The sequence below is a fragment of the Clytia hemisphaerica genome, unplaced genomic scaffold (assembly GCF_902728285.1).
Source record: "Clytia hemisphaerica strain Z4C2 unplaced genomic scaffold, Clytia hemisphaerica genome assembly, whole genome shotgun sequence".
Lineage (NCBI taxonomy): Eukaryota > Metazoa > Cnidaria > Hydrozoa > Leptothecata > Clytiidae > Clytia > Clytia hemisphaerica.
The window spans coordinates 29,754-48,924 of NW_027104196.1; the positions used below are offsets into that span (position 1 = coordinate 29,754).

General features: G+C 35.7%; 1 protein-coding gene across 2 annotated transcripts in view; it reads left to right on the forward strand.

Moving 5' to 3' along the window:
- LOC136815188 (peptidyl-prolyl cis-trans isomerase G-like) overlaps positions 1 to 19,171 on the forward strand; it is a 46,383-nt gene that overhangs the window by 14,101 nt on the left and 13,111 nt on the right. The window contains exons 4-9 of one of the 2 annotated variants that reach the window (XM_067071638.1): positions 3,905 to 3,992; positions 4,155 to 4,292; positions 5,409 to 5,587; positions 7,197 to 7,329; positions 15,961 to 16,101; positions 16,503 to 16,548. In XM_067071638.1, coding sequence (XP_066927739.1) covers positions 5,461 to 5,587; positions 7,197 to 7,329; positions 15,961 to 16,101; positions 16,503 to 16,548 — 447 coding nt within the window. In that variant the 5' untranslated portion in view covers positions 3,905 to 3,992; positions 4,155 to 4,292; positions 5,409 to 5,460. The remainder of the gene's footprint in view (positions 1 to 3,904; positions 3,993 to 4,154; positions 4,293 to 5,408; positions 5,588 to 7,196; positions 7,330 to 15,960; positions 16,102 to 16,502; positions 16,549 to 19,171) is intronic. The other variant, XM_067071637.1, reaches the window with a different exon arrangement.

Sequence of the window (19,171 nt, forward strand, 5' to 3'; positions counted from 1 at the left end):
CGTCTGAAAACCACGTGACTGCTGACGTCAGCACTTTTTTGCTGACGTCATGAAATTTTTTTTAAGGTATCCAAACCATCAAGTATTATATACCATTGGAAAGGAAATTCAATTCTGAACAACTCTTTTGCTTACAGTTTTTGCTGAAAAGGAAGTCAATAAAAGTTAGAAGCCTTTGAAGTGGACTTGTGACGTCATCAAAAATTTTCAAAAAATTTATAGTTACAAACTACAAAGTATTATATACGGTTGGAAAGGAAATTTCATCCTGAACAACTTTTTTGCTTACAGTTTTTTATGAAAATAAAGCCAATAAAAGCTATTCAGTGTGTTTTGTAACATGGTTTCAATCGCAAAGATTTAGGGTACAAAACTGATAGACGTCTAAAGGCGAAAGAGAATGCTTTTAAATGCATCTTACTTGCTTTATTGTTGCTAAAATGTTAGAAAACATTGCATTGCTGTAGAACAGAACAGATTAAAAGACATCGCATTGCCTCAAAAAGTGTTTGTTGTTGTTTGGAAGGAACCAATTTGCACACGTGAAGTATTATAGTATTGGAATGTAATCTTGCTAGCAGCTACGTATAAATTCTTTAGCGCTAACTTTTATTTCTGCTATTCATTTAGCTTTTTGAGATGGTAGAAAATAATGCAGAAGGTGGCGTGGTCCAAGTTAAATTGTACACCACATACACAAGTGGTTGGTAGACGACTGAGTTGATGACCATATCGTATCTTAATCAAGTCCAGAATGATTGTTTGTCGATCTGGAAACCTTCATCTCTGATCGGGAGTGTCGATAGCCAGAGGGATGCTCCAGGCTCTTGATTGATTTCGATCAGTTTCTTCAACTCGTCAGATGATTGGCTTTTGATGGTGTTTATTTGATTTCGTTGTTTCTTGAAAGATGACTTCAGTTTTTTGATCTCGTCATTGTCGATATCGTTCAGATGGTTTTGTGTTTTGATGTTTGGAGCTGTTGCGTGAGCGCTTGTGAGTTGGAGAACTCTTGTTTCGAAAGGTCGCTGAATTTCGGGATAACTAGACCACCGAGACTTGGTGGTAAGACGAATAGCTCACGTTCGAGTAGATTTGGTTGAATTCCTCCCGTTACGGCTGGGATGAATTTGGTGGTAACAATTTCGTCCAGTCTTTTGAGTTGTTCTTGGATGTTAGGAATCGTCCTCAGGGTGAAGCTTAGCTTGTGCTTGTACCCTGATGTGAAGCATGTGTAAGCCTCTTGTGGAGCAATCTTTGCAATCTCTGAAAGAGTCTCGATTGATTTGAATGTCGGTGCCTTTGAAGATATGTTCGGCTTTTTCGAGATGTTCTGGCTTGACAATGATCCAGGTCTTTTCTGCTCGTTGGAAGTAGCCGTATTTGGGTCCCCAATGAACGATGGTGTCCCACATTCGTTTGAGTCCTCGAAGGGTGCCTCCTCCGAAGACATCGTCGGCATACCCAGCTGCTTTCGTCTCGCTGTTGTGTCGCGAAGCTCTCCAACCGTATGTAGGATGAGTGGGATTGTTATAATCTAAAATGTACTGGAGATGACATGTAGGCGTTAACAATGTGCGCGCGCTCTTTTGTGAGCGTGCGAGATGCGTGAAGGAAGGCGGTCGTTTCAGTGTGGTTTAGATCCACACTGTGACCTAGTATGGTGGATCAGGAGGCTTTGGGTCTGGTTGTTCTGGTAGAGTCAAATCGACAAGTGAATGGATATCGGGGACAGTGTCTTCTGACAGGGTCCTGTTTCTACAGTTCTTTGATTGCATGTGTCTCTTCAGTCCCCCGGTAGTTTTGCATACTTGTCCACATCTTTGGCATGTGGAAGGTGTCGCGGAGTTTTGACTTTCCATCATTCTTTTTCAGTACTAGCTCCAGAGCCTAATTTCTCCTACCCCTTTACTAGACTGATGGAACAATTTGAGCACAAAACTTTCTTCTTCCAAAGTGAACAATCGGTTCGGTCAACACTTCTTTACAATTTTATGTGTGATTGACGGCTTTCCGCATCACTTCTTTCGTTTTCCGCTTAAATTCGGTTTTTTTTATGACGGTTTGACGTCCGCCATCTTTGTTGTTTGTTTGACCTTCAATTGCTACTCCAACCAGCTGAAGATATTTTATGATCGTGAAATAATTTTTAACGTCTAGTTTTTATTGAATAGTTTTCGTAATAAAATGTTAGCAAAAATGTATTCAGCATGTATTATCCTTTCCTACTTTATATACTGTAATACATAAAAAATTTTTCAAGACGTCGCAATTCTTCTTTAACTATTATTGACATTATTTTCATGAAAAACTGTAGGCAAAAAAGTTGTTCAGGATGAAATTTCCTTTCCAACCGTATATAATACTTCGTGGTTTGTAATTATAAATTTTTTGAAAACTTTTGTGATGACGTCACAAGTCAACTTAAGAGGCTTCTAACTTTTATTGACTTCATTTTCAGCAAAAACTGTAAGAAAAAAAGTTTTTCAGAATTGAATTTCCTTTCCAATGGTATATAATACTTGATGGTTTGGATACCTTCAAAATATTTTCATAACGTCAGCAAAAAAGTGCTGACGTCAGCAGTCACGTGGTTTTCAGACGTGTCTATGTCAATTTTTTTGTTCAGAATACAATTGTGCATGTCTGTGCCAAGTTTCATGCTTTTTTCACAAACTGAAGTATTATTATGATACGCCACTGGACTATTATGCCATTTTTGCAAAATAACATCCCCCCTAGTAATTAGGAAGTTAAAAAAACATTGATTGTATTTTTTAATAAGCGGGTGTGACAAGGTAGACTCAACATGAGTTATCTTTTATAAGGTGTGCTATTACCATGTTATTTACGCTTTCCTGACAAGTGGGAAAGGATGAATTTGACCAAGACAGTGTAGCGAATTTCAGTTTGCTCTTGCATTACTTCACTTTCAGCAACCCAATCCTGAGATTGAATCAAGTAGAAACAATAATATTGGTCTAGCCTGTACAATTCACTATTTTGTTGATTCTGCACCTCAAGAACGTTCATAAAGCTCCCGTCCAAAGTTTGAGCACAAAGTGCTCAAGCGCTCAAGCGCTCAAGCGCTCAAGCAACCCCATAGGCTTATTTCACAATCTTAGCATTACAATTCTTCCGAATGGTTTTATAGTCTGTCCGAACCTTGTAAAGTCTTCCAAATTATCACTAAGACAAGCATGCCTGAATAAAAAAAACAATTGGATGTTTGCAATTTCTAAGAGCGCGATGATTTCATTTGCTAAAAGATGGAGGGGAATACAAGATTAAAATAGCAAAAGAAGGAAGCAGACAAAATTCGATTCCACCATATTTATTATAATTTTCCCAATTCTTAATTGTCATTCTCAAGATATTTTGAGATTGTCGCGGAAACCTTTCTCTCAGATCATCAGCGACTTTGGCTGTATTACAAGGTATTTTTCAAGGTTGGGATACTTAGACAGTAGGATTTTTCATCTCTTTCCGAAAATCATAACCTGATCCTTTCAATATCAAAACATAGCTTGGAATCTGAGCTCAAAGAAGACTTTCTCAGGACGCTCCCTCGTACAGAGGTACGAACGCGTATACGCGTCCCTCGCGATCGCTGTTGTTTTACGACATCATTGTAGTAGTATAGGTTGGGATAATTTTGAAAATAGAAATGAATACCCGCCAATTTGCATTTATCCAACATGTAAAAATGTAACTAGTCAATTTAGACTTTGGAAGACATTTTAATATCAATCTTGTTGTTGTTTTTTTACCGACATAGCAATAATATCATTCGATTGGGTTCTAATGGCATTACTTCAATCTCCAGTCGTCAAGCTTTTTGCCATTTAAGGTAAGTAAGAGTTAGATAGTATACTAATACATTATCTGAATACATTTTTTTTAGATGAATCCTTTGAGGTCGAACACAACCAACCTTATCTTTTGTCAATGGCCAACCGTGGCCCAAACACTAATGGCTCTCAGTTTTTTATGTAAGTTTTATTTAAATAGTTTTACGCACATTGTGAAAATTTTTTGATGTTCCAATTCCAAATAGGATAGAGACATTAGAGCGACTATTTTATACTCTTGAGGTTAAGTTCTCTTTCTTTTGTATGCATTACTAAAGTAATTATTTCCAATTCATTCTCAAGGTAAAAGAACAACAGTTTTGCTATCTCACTTAAGTGTGAGTAACTAAATGTGTTGTGTCATCCGAAGGAAACAGTCCTCCCTGTCTTATCTATTTTCTCCATCTATAGAACTTTGGCACCAGCCCCTCATTTGGATAAGTAAGTCATTTCTATCAAACAGATTATCAGCATTCCGGCGGGGTCACGCAGCTACTGCGCTAGACGAAGACGACAACAAGGGGGAGGCTGCCGTGATCTGACAAAAAGAAGTAACCATCAATTTTTAAAAATTCATATTTTTGCAAAAATAAACTAAGAGTCCAGCATGTGTTTTCCAGTAGTTGATTTCTAGTAAAAGACTTCTTTTTATCATTTTTTTGGACTAAATTTCATTTTATTTTCTGACAAAAGGAAGTAAAGTCACTTACTTCTTTTTATAGCCTGAAAAATGAAAATTGCTTGCAATTTTTTGCGGTTTATATTCTGACAAAAAGAAGTAACTTGAAATTTTTTAGCTTGAAAGAGCTTGAGTAGAGTAAATCTTGTGTAGATTTTTCTAAAATCAAGATGTTAAACTACTTTTAACTCCTTCCTTTTAGATATTATACTACTCTAGGGTTTGGCCTTTCACAATCAGCAAAAGTTTTGATCTTAAAACGATACCATTAATCCGTCATTTATGCAATTATCTCAAAATAAGAAAAATGTAGTTACTTCCTTTTGTCAGATCACGGCAGGGGAGTGATCATCAAATTCAAGCTTAAACTTGCATCGTCACAAAGGAGAGTTTTTTTTGCATAGCTTTTTAATCTTTACAGCTTACTGAAACATTACTCTCAGGTACCTAATAATAAACAGGGGGTTGTAAATTTTTTCAAATTTAATAAACGGGGCTGGGGTGAATTACTGTGGGTTGGAAATTGCCAGGGGTAGGAAATTGTACATCTAAATACCCCAGAGGAAGGTATTTATCAAAAACTGGCTTTTTAGAACAAAATAGGGGATTCTCTTTTGATAGCTGAAAATATTTTCAAAAATTGATAAACTAATGAGGTCCTAATGAGGTCCAAAGGGTTTGGAAAAAAATGTTATCAAAATTGTTCGGTATTTCGGTAATAGCAAACCCCGTACGCGGGCCCTTCCCTTATTAGGCACCTGAGAGTACATCTGCTAAATATTTTTTTTACTGTGGGGAGAGAGTAAATGAAATTCAGTTTTTCTCAACGCCACTTTGTGAACTCCACACTGACCATGGCTTCTTTCCCTATACACCAGAGTGCACTGCGTGTTTGGACGTGTGCTGTCTGGTCAAGAAATCGTCCGTGATATGGAGAATCAAAAGGTGAATGACAACCACACTCCATACGCCGAAATACGTGTCACGCATTGTGGTGAACTAGTGAAGAAATCTAAACAGACCAATCAAGATCATGCAACAATATCGAAGAGAAAATGTAAGTACCCTCGTGATGCTCCACCCAGTGTTCAAAGCTCTTCCGCTCTTCCGTCTCACAGAAAAAAACTGCTTTGACTACTGTCAACCTATACCTAGAATCTTTTAAGGTAGATTTCACCTGCAAGTAGCATTAGGGTAGCTTACTTATGCGTGAGTTGAACAAAGATCGCCTTTTCAAAAGATTTTAGGGGACCCCTATAAGCTGTGAATGACTCCCCCAGGTCATATAGGGATTCCAGGCATGTTTTTCATTTGTCACTGCAATCTTGTTAGTGATTAGTTAATTTTCGACTCTAGAAACCACATCAAAACATAGAAAATCAAAGAAGGAGAGTATGTTATCTGTTCTGAGACTTCCTCTCGCCAAATGAAATCGCCATCACATTTAGAGTTCAATTTCCTAGCTTTTTCGCACATCTCTTTAATTCATCTTCTTTCATTGTTGGTGAAACCACATCAACTTGTTTAGTTTAGGTTGTTCATGATTCTTAGTTTTTCTTCTTCGCTTTGTAAAGTCACCTTTATCGGACGCTTTTTCATCGGCTTATTTTCATATTCGAACTCAATACGATGTTGATGCGTTGTGATGTTGCAGATGCCGATATCTTTGAGCAGATCCTCGATTTCCTTTTTGTCCTCTTCTTGATCGTTTTCTCTCGTATCTTCAATTTGTTCAGGGAGTCCATGAATTATGATGTTCCTTTTCCTTGATTCGATATCTCCTTTTTTCTCTCCTTCTTTTTGTTCCGCGACAACAGATTTAACATTTTTCTTGTGTGCTTTGGTTATTTCAGTGTAAGTTTTACGTGACGACTCTTTCATAAAATCTTTTGTCTGTTGTATCCCTTCTTTTATCATTTTCCTTATTTTGGCGTTCATCTTTTCTGTTAAGATTGTTTCGATTTTGTTGTTGACGACTTCGCGGTTTTTAATCAGTTCTTTTTTGAGTTTTTTTGATTTCGTCGTCTTTCTTAATCTCCTTTTGCATCATGTGGTACGTGTTTTCTCCGATTTTACTTTTTAAGGATCTCGTTATTCGCACACACTTTTGACATACATATCGATTATTATTATAAGTATTAGCGAAGATTTGCAGTTGGTAAGGTGGCAATTGTGTGCAATCGTAATGTACCATACGTTGACAGCTACGGCATTTGAGTCGATTTTGATCTTCATCATCAATAACAATACACGTAACGAGGGTGCATGTTAAAGTTGTGTTTTCTGCTTCAATTGGTGGATCTTGGGTGTTTTTGTCGCGATTTTTGTTCATTTTTAGCGAATTTCGATGCTCCTTTGAGTTTCCACCATCGCTACAAAACCTAGGAACACATAGAATGGTGCGAGCTGGGAATAATCAATTATCAAATTCCGAGACTAACTTTTTATGATTTTCTTGTCCTTATGATATTTAAAATATCATAAGCTTCTCTATCCCCTGGATTTCTGATCTGAATACCCATAATGGCAACTTTTCAGAAAGTGACCAAACATCCCAAACATCGGCTTGTCATATATCAATCATATATTTTTTTGCTCGCGAAATACTTTAAATCCGATTCAAGTAATTAAACTTCTAACTTTTCTAATTTTTCTCCTTGTAACAGCACGCAAAAGCTCATCATCGTCATCATCATCCTCGTCGTCGTCGTCCTCAGAAGAAGAAAGTGATGCTGAAGTAACCAAGAAAACGAGGAAGAAGGAAAAGAAGAAAGAAAAGAAGAAGAACAAAACCAAGAGGTTAGCAAAAATTCTCATTCATGACGGAGGGTAATTCCCCAAAATTGACATTTTAACCAATTTTATCCGTTTGACATTGAATTTTATGCTTAGGATATGATTCGAAAAACTTTTAAACTGATGCAGACTGGAATGTGTAGAAATTCCCACGACCAATCAAAGAAGTCCAAAAGGGCGCGTAACTCACATGGCTGAGGGAATTCTCCATTGTGAAGATGAAAATAATTTGAATTACTTAGCGATTTTAGGCTGATCTAAACTTGGGAAATGACTTTACAGAGCCTAAACCAAAAAAGATGCATTTTAACATGAAAATAAACAATGCTGAATAAGCCAAACGACTAAGCAGTGTGGTGTTTGCAGTGGCTGAAGCATGTTTTCGGAAATCTTGATTTTCGCCATTTTACCAATGCAACTTTGAATTATCCTGAATAATTCAAAGGATCCGAACCAAAAACTGATGCTAATCGCCTTTTAACCCTATTAGCCCCAGGGGGGGGGGTAGAATCTACCACGCTGGTAGATTTTCTTTGGGTTACAAAAATCAAAAAAGGTGGGGTTAAAAGGGTTAAATCAACTCAATTTTAAAGTAAATTTGAAACGTTCTCTAATGTGTAACTTTAAACGATACAAACTAACATGAAAAGACACAATGCTGTGCAGATAAGAGAACTTTAGCATGTATTGTATTTTGACTTGCTACAGAAAATTCCCTGAAATCTTGATTGTCACCATTTTTACCAGTGCAGCTTTGATTTTTTTGTACATTTAAAGATCATAAAATAACCAATGGGTAGTTTGCCTCAGGCAAGTGATGGCAATAAAATCCTCTACAAGAAAAACTGGGATTTCTTTTTGCTAATATCGTATTCTCTTACATTTATCATCAAAGTCTGCTCCAAAAAATATCAATCCGCACATCTGATACATTCCTAGATTGTAGTATACTTTTTAGCTCAAAATTTCATGTTTTATTCATGGTATCAATCATTTTCGTTTAGTTCGACTGTGAAAAATCGTAAATTTTCTACTAATTTCGGGGGTTGGGTGTTTTGCCTACGACGTCAGTTTTCTGGCCATAAAAACTTTTACAAGGCCTTAATCGCGGGTCCTCTCTCAAAAAAATCTCAGCAGTCTGGAAAAACAAGGAAAACGCAGTAGCTTTTTAGGAAAAGTCAGGAAAAATAAAGAAAAAGAGAAGAGGATCGGGGAAAAGTCAGGGAAAGCAAACATTTTAGAGGAGTTAATTGTCGCAAGAAAAGGAAATTATTGTGAAAGATAATTTGCTTGCACATTTATCGTTCTCCGTCATCTAAACTAGTTTTTTATGTAAATCAGCACAAGGGGGCTAAGACTACACTGAGCAATTTTTTCAGGCGTGTGCAATGCAATAATTGTTGCCAATTGTGCTTCACGCGCCTGAAAAAAGTTTAAGTCTTGCCACCAAAAATAAGTTGTGCAATTAGTTTTGAAATTAAAAATTTCCTTTTTACAGCTTATTCCATCCAGCCAAAAAAATAATATTTTATTAAAAATTATACCGGGTGACCCACGAAAAAGTTCAGACGTTTCCCAACGTCTTGAGGCTGAAGAAATGTCCCAAAGTGCTTGGAGTTTTGATATTTAGAAAGTAGATATCCTTAAAGTAGATAAATTAAAATTTGAGCTATCACTTTTTAAATTTGACCAACTTGTTCTCTGCTTATGAGCTTTTAAAGTCAAAATTCACTTTACGGAATGTGTAAAAAACACGTAAAAAAGGGGTATCAAATTTGGTATTTTTTAGACGTTTTTGATATACAGTTTTTGAAAAAAATCTATGAAAGCGCCAATTTTTATTAAAACTAGTCTTGTTTTAAACAAAAATTACTTTCAAAGGTGTTTTTATTAATTATTAATGTTATAAAACTCGTTAAATAAGTCAATTTGTAATGATTTTCTAATTGATTGCATGAATTTAATACCTCTTTTTTACGTGTTTTTTACACTTTTAGAAAAGTGAATGTTGACTTTAAAAGCTCATAAGTAGAGCACAAGATGGTCAAATTTAAAAAGTGATGGCTCAAATTTTAAGTTAGGATATTTACTTTCTAAATATCAAAACTCCAAGCACTTTGGGACATTTGTTCGGCTTCAAGACGTCGGGAAACGTCTGAACTTTTTCGTGGGTCACCCGGTATTCCATACATCAAGGTGCTCTTCGAGTGTTTTAAACAATGGGACAAACATGAAGAAAATTTCTCCTCTTTTTTTGCAGAAAGAATTGCAGAAGGCTGCAACAAAATAGATCTTTGCAATTTTTTTTGCGTTTTTATTGCGTTGCAGAAAAGATTGCAGAGAATTTGACCTGGCTACACTCATTTTTTTTCGGGTGCTTGCAACACCTTAGCTTAAACCCTTCAAAAAATTTCTTGATTGCCATGTTGAATAATTAAAAACTCCAGCATCAAAATAATTATAAGAAAAAATTAATGCACACTTAAAATAATCATGCATTATAAATGTGTTCTTGTTTTAATTTTTAATTTGTTTTTGTTTTGAGTTTTTAATTATTCAACATGACACTCTAACTAACTAGCAAGAGGTTTGTATTATGTCTTTGCAAGTGCTATTCTTTACACTTTAGCCTTTTTAAAGCTAGAAATTAAAAACTGTTGTAATATGATATTTTTTGACTATGCACAGAACGGCAAACGAAGCCAGCACACCTACTCCACATAACTTCAAATTTGACTGTTTTCATTAAATTTTCATTTTCATAGAAAAAGCTGGTTTATGATTGTAGCATTGTTTATGCTAACTTTAATTTGCCTCTACGTCTTTTGTAGATTCAACAGGACTAAACGGTTATAGTTTATATCTGTTAATACTTTAATCTTTATAATAGGCTAACCTCACAATTAGTATTTTTCACCATTTGTAAAAAGGTGACGTTGCATCTTTAAGCAGCACAGATTTGACTTTCAATTTTTTTACGCTTTAAATAATGACTCGTTTCCAAACAAAGATTGTCACGGCTTAACGACGTAACTAAAGTGTCAGCAAGGTTTGGTACAAAACTGTCTAAATGACCAAAAAGGCACCTTGACAAATCTTAAAGTTATGGAAAAAGGCCCTACTTTTAGGGAGAAGATCAGGGAAAATAATTTTTCCCAAGTAGGGAACCCTTTTTCTAAACGAATCCCACTAAAGATGCTACGGATCCTAAGGTTTGAACTCTTTCTATGAATAAGGTAATTATGGACTAAAACCATAAAAAGCAAAAAAAATTGAAAGAATAAGCCGGGGCCTTTCATTCCACAACAACAAGTTTATACCGTCGATTAACTCCAAAAGACTACAAAACTTTCTGGTCCTTGATCAAGCAAACGAAAACGTTACGTTATGACAATTATTACCGAGTTTATGTATCAAGGATATCGAGGGCGACGGTAAGTGAAATGATGCAAAACCCCCGGGGGGGGGTACTTAGGCAAATGGAGGGTACGGTATGTGCCGCCCTTAAGGGTACCTTTTTTGGACTTCCAAAGTCCCGCTAAGGGTCGGAAAAATCAGAAAATCAAATTTTAGTCCCACTAAGGGTCGGAAAAATGAGAAAATTTCAACTTTTTACCCCCTGAAAGATCGAAATTTGGTCAAAATTGGTCAAATTTGTCCCGCTAAGGGTCGTGAAATTCCCAAAATTTTCCTTTGTTTTCTCTTTTTTAGTCCCGGTAAGGGTCAAGAGTTCAAAAGTCGGGCGGCATCCCCCCCGTCAGCTCGCAACCCTAGTACCCCCCCCCCCCCCGGGTGCAAAACAAAGTCGATAGTTGATATACGGCTCTATATCGCCTTTGCTCACCTAAACAGACGACGGTATTTCAGTGTTTTTACCGTTGTCGAGCAAAGTGGACGGTGATTTTGGAGACATGTCAACTTTGCTTTATACCGTCCCCTCGATTTATTCCGAATACATAAACTCGCTATTACAAAATCTTAGCGACCAATAATGACTAAGCGCGATTCAAAATGATATCGTGTCTTATAAGCGGTCTATTGACGTTTTGTGTTCATCAAAACAACCAATACCAAATTATGATAGCTTATATCTTCACTTGAGAATTTTCAAACTACTCCGGCTTTTGTATGTATTAGTTAATAAGAACAAGATAATTTTGCCATGGATCTATGTGGAGTTAGATCACAAACAACAAAATTTTCATTGTTTTTGAAAAAGTAATATTTCGCTTCACATTAAAGCATCGTCAGAGTGATATCATAGTAATACTGTAAATGTTGAACAAATTTCTAGAGAAATCAAAAATTTACTAGCGAAACAAATTCAAATCGCTAGATACTTTCAAACCCGAGTCGTTATCCTTAAACCAAATAAAGGTAATAATGGTGTTTTATTCTCGTTAATAATGATGACTGTGTTGAATAGCAAAATTCGCTTTTCTCTGATCGAATACAACATCGAGTACAACCTGACCCTTTGTCACCAGAATAACAACGTCACTGCAGAGATATCTCCTCAAGCTAACGAAAAGAAATGAAATCACTGCCTCTGACTACGTTGATATGCGTCCACAAAATTCAAAACCGGCTCGTGCACATGATCTTCCGAAAATTCATGAAAACACTCCGAAATTTCGACATATTGTTGACACGACAGGCACTTCCCACTACAAAGTTGATGAATATTTAACCAATCTTCTCCATCCACTTACTGTAAACGAATTCACTTTCAAAGATTCCTACGACGCTGTTTCGAAAATTCAGAACATACTTTAGGCGTAAAAAGTTTCGCCAGCACGATTTTTGCCCTTTTTCGCTAAAGCAAATGTCTTTAAAAATTCTTATCAGGGCAATTCGCGAAGTAAATGCTCGCGAAAAATTCTCAAAAAAGTGCAAATCTACAAAATCTCGAAATCGTAATAAATATAAAATTTTACGGCATATTTTTATCCTTTAATGCCTTTTTAATGTCGAAGAGCTACCGTCTTTATCGGATTCAAGGAATATTTTCTCTTTTAAGTTAATATATTTTTTCTTCAAAAATTTGCGAAAGTAAATATCGTAAATTTCGGGATTTTTCGACCTCGCAAAAGTTTCTGCTCACAAAAGTTTGTACGCCTAAAGTACCTCCTGAACTTTTTCAAAATGACTACCGATTTGTTTCATTTGATGTTGAGACTATTCACTAATGTACCTCTCAAACGAACACTGAATATCATTTGTCGACGAGTTTTCAAAGAGAAGCGTATTGGTACTACCCTACAAGAAAGAACTCAAAAATTTGATCCGGGACACCTGCATGAAAATAGCTTTTGGTTGTAATAATTTCCTTAATGAACAATTTGACAGAGTTAGTATGGGTTCATCCCTCGATCCAGTACTAGCTAACTTGATTATGACAGAACGTTCGTCCTCTTATAACAAAAGGGATTTTGAAATTTTATGATCGTTATGTGGATGGCACGTTTTTGGCAATCAAACCGTAAGATGTTAAAAAAGTCCATAAAGCCTTTGAGATTTGATAAAAATCTTAAGTTCACTGTTGATGAATTTATAAACGAGACTCCTCATTTTCTTGACATTGACATGACCACTGACGTATAGTGTGTATAGAAAATCAACAAATGCAGGACTTTGTGTCAACTTTGATAGTTCCGTGCCATGGCAACATCACATTTCTTGGTTTCGTAGTTTAATTGTTCAAGCTACTCGTATTTGTTCACCGAATAGGATACCTGCTGAAATAAAAAAAATGGCATCTTGGAATGTTTTTTCTAAATACCTCGTCAACTCGTTAACTAAACATTTTATTCAGAATTTATCGACCCCTCGGTCATCGGCTGTAAATGAAGACCCTGTTGAAGAATCTGTCGTAATTTGGTTTAACATGCCTTGGAAGTAGAAGTCTTTGTAATTTCCTGGCTTGTGTTAATTAATTTGAATCTTGCAGGAACAAAAATTATCTTTAAGCAAAGATTTAATTAAGACCACCAAAATCAGCTATTATTGTAATACCAAAGATCGTTCGCCCTTGCTTACCTCTTCCAACATTGTTTACGAGTTTAAATGTCCGGGATGTTCTTCCATAGTATTAAGAAAGCCGTGGCTGGAATATGTACTGCATTGTCTTTTCAGTTAATTGCTGTTCCATCTCTGTCTCCAAGCTTTATAAGGGAGCGTCTCCAAATATTGTTTCATTTTTAAACGAAAATGAACGAAATCTTCGTTTATGTTTCGTTTAGCTTTCGGTTCGACTTCGTTTCGACTTCGTTTCGAATATATTCAAATAATGATGTCTGATTAACTTTAATTACTTAAGAAAAGAAGATAATTGAACTCAAAAAAGATAATATTTTGAAACGAATGGTGAAACGAAATAATTTTTTTCTCTGGATTTCATGTCATCCATAACTTTTTATAATTCTTAGCAATAGTCTCATTTTGTTACTACAACGATAGATAGTTCTTACTTCCTCAAAATGCGTAATATTTTTTTCAATGTTTAAAGGGATTCAGTTTCTGATGTTTCTTGCTTTCAAGCTTGACAAGTTTTCTAATATCTTTTGCCCTCGATTTATGAATTCTTTTAAACCTGGTTCTGATAAAAATTAAAAATTATGGTATAAGGCTGCGAAGGTACTTTCCGACATAACAACCCGAAACACTTTGCAAATTACTTCAATATAATTCATATGGGAATACCGTAATTAATTACAACTGAGTTGGTAATTAATTACAAATTGAGTCGGTAATCGTCAGCCGTGCAAAATTACTCGAATCTGATTGGTTTAGAGGAGTGCGATTAATCGTTAATTGCACTATTACCACTTTTTGCACTCTCCGGCGGGGGGACACTTTTGTCCCCTTATTCTTTTCTCTCCCAAGTCCCAGTCAGAGACTTTTTTTACTAATAAATAAAAAACAAAGACATTTTTTTTTCTTCAATATAAAAAAGGACAAAGAAATTTTACGTTACAATAGCTTCTTTTAATTGAAAACAAAGAAATTACACCGCAATGTTTTCTTTTTAAACAAAAGAAAAAAAGGAGGTTTTCGAATGTTTACAAAAAGAAACTATGATTTACTAATGATTATTTACTGACGATTACTAGTACTAACACCTTTAAGATCTGTTAAAATTGTTGCACTAATTATATCCCTGTTAGCTGATAGCCCCGAACAGTAAGAAAAACATATTTCTGAAAAAGTCTACATCATAAAATACGAAAGCAGACTTCAATTTGGATTGATCTCCAACCAAAACATTCTGTTGAAAATAAAATTCATATGTGAAATTAAACATGAACTCCCTATCCTATCCGTTTCACAAATTTTTAAGTGAGAAGTTTCTCTAAACGAAATGAAACGAAATAGAAAAAACTTAGATAATTATCTCTAAATTAAAACTAATTATGCATTTCGTTTGAGCTTCGTTTGAACTTCGTTTTAAATCGTTTCATGAAACAATTTGAAACGAAAAAATTGAAACGAAAAAATTGAAACAACATTTGGAGACGCTCCCTAAGAACATCAAGATTTTTAGTTTATTTTTGGTAGATAGTTTTTGAAATTTTTCTCTTATGTTCCTTCACAAGTGAATCTGTATCCAATATAACACTTGAACTGATTTCGGACATATTTTAGGGGTATTTTGTGGTAACGATAGTTTTTCGCCAAAATTAAAATCATAAGAACTATATTCAAGATGACAACTTTCCTCTCAGTTTAAATGTACATTTTGAAGGTGCTGGCTTGAAATTTTCACAGAATTATCTTGATTTACTATTTCATTGATTTCTAAAAATATTTCACTGAAATATTGTGAAGGCATTTCGAGGCACTTTATTAATTTTTGAGTTCTTTCAGGTAAGCCATTTTGTGTAAATTTCTTATTATTGATCTTTCCTTTACAAAGGTTTTATAATGCAAGTGTATTATCAAGAGCATATCATCATTAATGCCTAAAACGCACTGAGAAGTAAGTATCAGCGAGAAACCAATAAAATTTACCATTAAAGATGCTACATTACTTATTTCTTGATCAACAAATAGTCATCAAACACGACAGAGATATAATAACAGAAATTCAGATGTTATCATTCCAGCCGCGGCTTTCTTATACTATGGTTCTTCTAAATACATGGGGAAAAGTGATCTTAACCTATCTGAGAGGACCAAAGAACATGCCGTTTACCGTCACTTCACTAAGTGCGAAGGCATTAACTATCTTGATTCCCTCTTGTTGATTGGTGTCATAGAATCTCTCGCTGTTGACGAAATACGTGATAAACGGATTTATCACGTTCGCAATAACATTCGAATTGTTGATAAAAGAAATAATTGGTCTGTTCTTTTGTTTAAAGAGGCATTGGCAATTAAAGATAAAAATCCAGAAATGACCTCGGGTTTGAAAGCCTAGAAATTTGTTCAACATTTACAGTATTCCTGTCACTCTGACGATGTTTTATCTTGTTTTTACTGAAGCTGTCATATGGTCAAAGTTTTTAGTTAATAAGAAGAAGCACTTTTATTGTACTTCTTCATCTTCATTTTCCTAAAGCTAGAATCTGGCAGTAGGAATTTAAGTGCAAAGTTTTTGCTTTAGAAACAATAAATACTGGATTATTTTTACAGTAAGACATCTGGCACAGAATCAGGAGAGAAAGCAGAGGACAGCGAGAACGTCCATAACCCTCACATTGTACCTGATGTTCCACGTCAGTCATGGTTACTTCGAAGGAGCCGCACACCCTCCCCCATACGCGAGCGCAGAGGGTGAGTAATAATCTTCTTTCTTGATCTGTCGTTTGTTTTTTTATGACGTAATTATCACTTGATGACTTCCTCTAATTCTCGGTTTGCATCGATGAGCTCCATGAGGCAAATTGATCAAACTTATAAAACAGAAAAATGAAGCGACTGCTTAAGTGTGTTCTATAAGACTAAAAGCCTGTTGTTTGAGATGGATATCTGAATTTTTGTGTTATTTGTTGCAAAAAAAAGGTTCGACAACTTTCACTTTTTTAATCTTTCAAGCAGAAATTTGTCAACTTTTTATCAACTAGGCAATGTTTATTTTCCCGTGTTGGAGTAATTGCTTAGATACCAAATCAGATCCCCGTCACAATTCCTTTGAGGTATGAACTAAATAAACTTTTAGTTTATTTCATTTGTAGAAGACGAAATCGACAGGAGCCAATCCTTGAGTCAAGAGTTAACATGGTAAGTAGTTTATCTCCAATACCAAGGTTGGTTCTCCCCAGAAAATCTTTTGCACTATTAATAGGAAAAAGTCATCAGTTCCCACGGGTGGGAAAGTCAAATTAAAAGGGTGGGAAAGTACATGTTTCCCACGCGCTAGACCCTGCAATGTTTTACTCTGGTGGGAAGTGCCAAATACCACTCTATAAAATCCCACGTTGAAAAAACAAATTCCAGCGGTTTAAAACTAAATTAACATGCAAGAGGTGGTTGCTCTCGACATTGTGTGGAGAATAGTGAAAATGAAAATCACACGCCTAAATTTGAACTTCACACCCAGCTTATCAAAAGGTCCAATCGAAAATCAGACGCCGAAATTTCAATTCCCCACCTAGCTATTACCAATTATTTGATAAATTGTTAAATGTATTCGATCATTCGTGAGCATTGGCTCGATAGCTCCCATTCGTTCTGTCATGTACTTGCGCTACTTTGAGAATCCCGGCACTTTGTCACAACAGCGGAACAACTACGTGATACCGATTGAACGGCCGCACGGCGGATGACGATTCCACTGAGCCCTCCTGACGCAAGTCCATTGCGAACGAACGAGGCCGCCCTTGCGGGACGCCTCACCTTTAGCGTTGTGTTACACACTGATCGAATACACTCTTATAATGTTAATGATTTGCATACAATCTGAACAGTTTTGACCCAATTTTCACTTGTGCTTTTTTTTTACGCATGATTAGTACAAGTATGGGTATTTAATTGTACTTTCCCACCCTTTATATTGTACTTTCCCACCCTATTAATTGTACTTTCCCACCCTATTAATGCACTTCCCACTTAATTGACTTCCCCCCCTATTAATGACTTTCCACCCATTAATTTGACTTTCACCCCTATAATCGCACACACCGTGGAACTAATGTTTTTTTTTCCTTTGTCTGTCTTGACATTCTGTGTTTTTAGAGTTTTGTAGTGTAAGTTTTCGTCGACTATATAGTTGCTAAGTGTTTATTTGAAATTCAAATCTAAGATATATCAAAAAGACTCTAAAGGGGTTTCCGCAGTGTGATACCGATGTATCGATGTATCAAAATATTTTAGATAAAGTCCAGGGTGTGAAATCGGAAATCCTAAAGATTCAAATTTGTACCCGAATTTTATTGCAGGGAAATTCCGATGGGGGGAAATTACGTTTCACACTAGCGTGATGTGCTTCTTCTCTTAAGAAGGGTTTATTTCAATATTACACGTCTAAATCTTCAGACTAAAATATTTTTTGAAAAAAGTCCGCAGTGGGATTTTGCGAATCCTCCGGCTTAAAAAATTCCACTTTGCAGCTTGAGAAAAATTACGCGGAACAAATAATTTTTAAAATTTCCAGCGCTGGAAATGGGGTTTTCCCACCCGTAGGATCTGATGACTTTTTCCTGTGATTATCGTTGTGAATTTTTGATTGAAATATAGAATTTGGGTCGAGATTTATTTCATCCATAACCACCAGAATGGCAAGATGATCTCTAGGTGGCAGGTGGCAAAAACTCACCCAGTACACCTGCATACTTTGTTCGCAAATTTTCAGCCCAAGTTTTAAAACGTTTCTAAACACAAACCCAACCGTTCATTATGGGGGGGGATTTCACGGGGGAATTTAACGAAAATTTGGACGCTCAGTTTTGTTTTGTTTAACTTTAACACCCTCTGATTTATCAAGGAATGATAAAAGTTACTGTGGAGCGTTTGCTAGTTTATTTCCAGAATCTGCTCCTGTGTCCTTATATATTGGAATTACTTCCAGTCCTCCGGTAGGGAACCTTTCACCTATGTCTCTTTTATCAACAACGGCAGTGATAGGTTTATGTACCGCAGAATACAACAGTACCGCAGCATAATGCATGTTTTTTAATTTTGGCTGTTATTTTTGAAGAAAATTACTTACATATACTAATTTGTTTCTAAATTTGCTGAAATGAATCATATTTTTCAATTGTAAACAATGCAGGTATTACTAAAGTATTTAACTCCCTCTAAATTTTAAAATTCTGAGAAAAAACTCAATTTTGAGAATAAGTTCGCACTTAAGCTAGAACAATGATGGTCAGGGGTCATGTTTGCCAAAATAAGTTGTTTTGAGGGAGTAAACTAACTTGAAAACTCCGAATATAGGCGTAAATTGACCTGAATAAATTGATAGAATAACACGTATTATGGGGTACTTATCATCAACATGAAAAATATAAGCAATCTGATTGGCTAAAAATACGTACATAAATGCTGTATTTCATATTGTACCGTATAAATACAAGACCGCGTTCAAAAAAGGGGTCTGGTAAGTGGGGATCGTATTATGAACTTTCTTGTTGTATGTTTTACCGAAATTATTCCCAGAAATGTTTTCTTTTCCCTCGCTAATCACAAAAAGTTGTGGAGAGAGAAAGTTTGTCAATATTTTTCAAGTTGACGATAAAACAGCTGTCACACTTTCACTCGTACAATACATATTGGATATATTTTTCTCGTTCAGAGTTCTGTTTTTTCCTTGAACTCAAAAATACCCCATATTGTACTCTGTACCGTGTGATAACTATTGCATAATATCTAACACTTTGAGAACGAAGTCTACATTGAACAAACT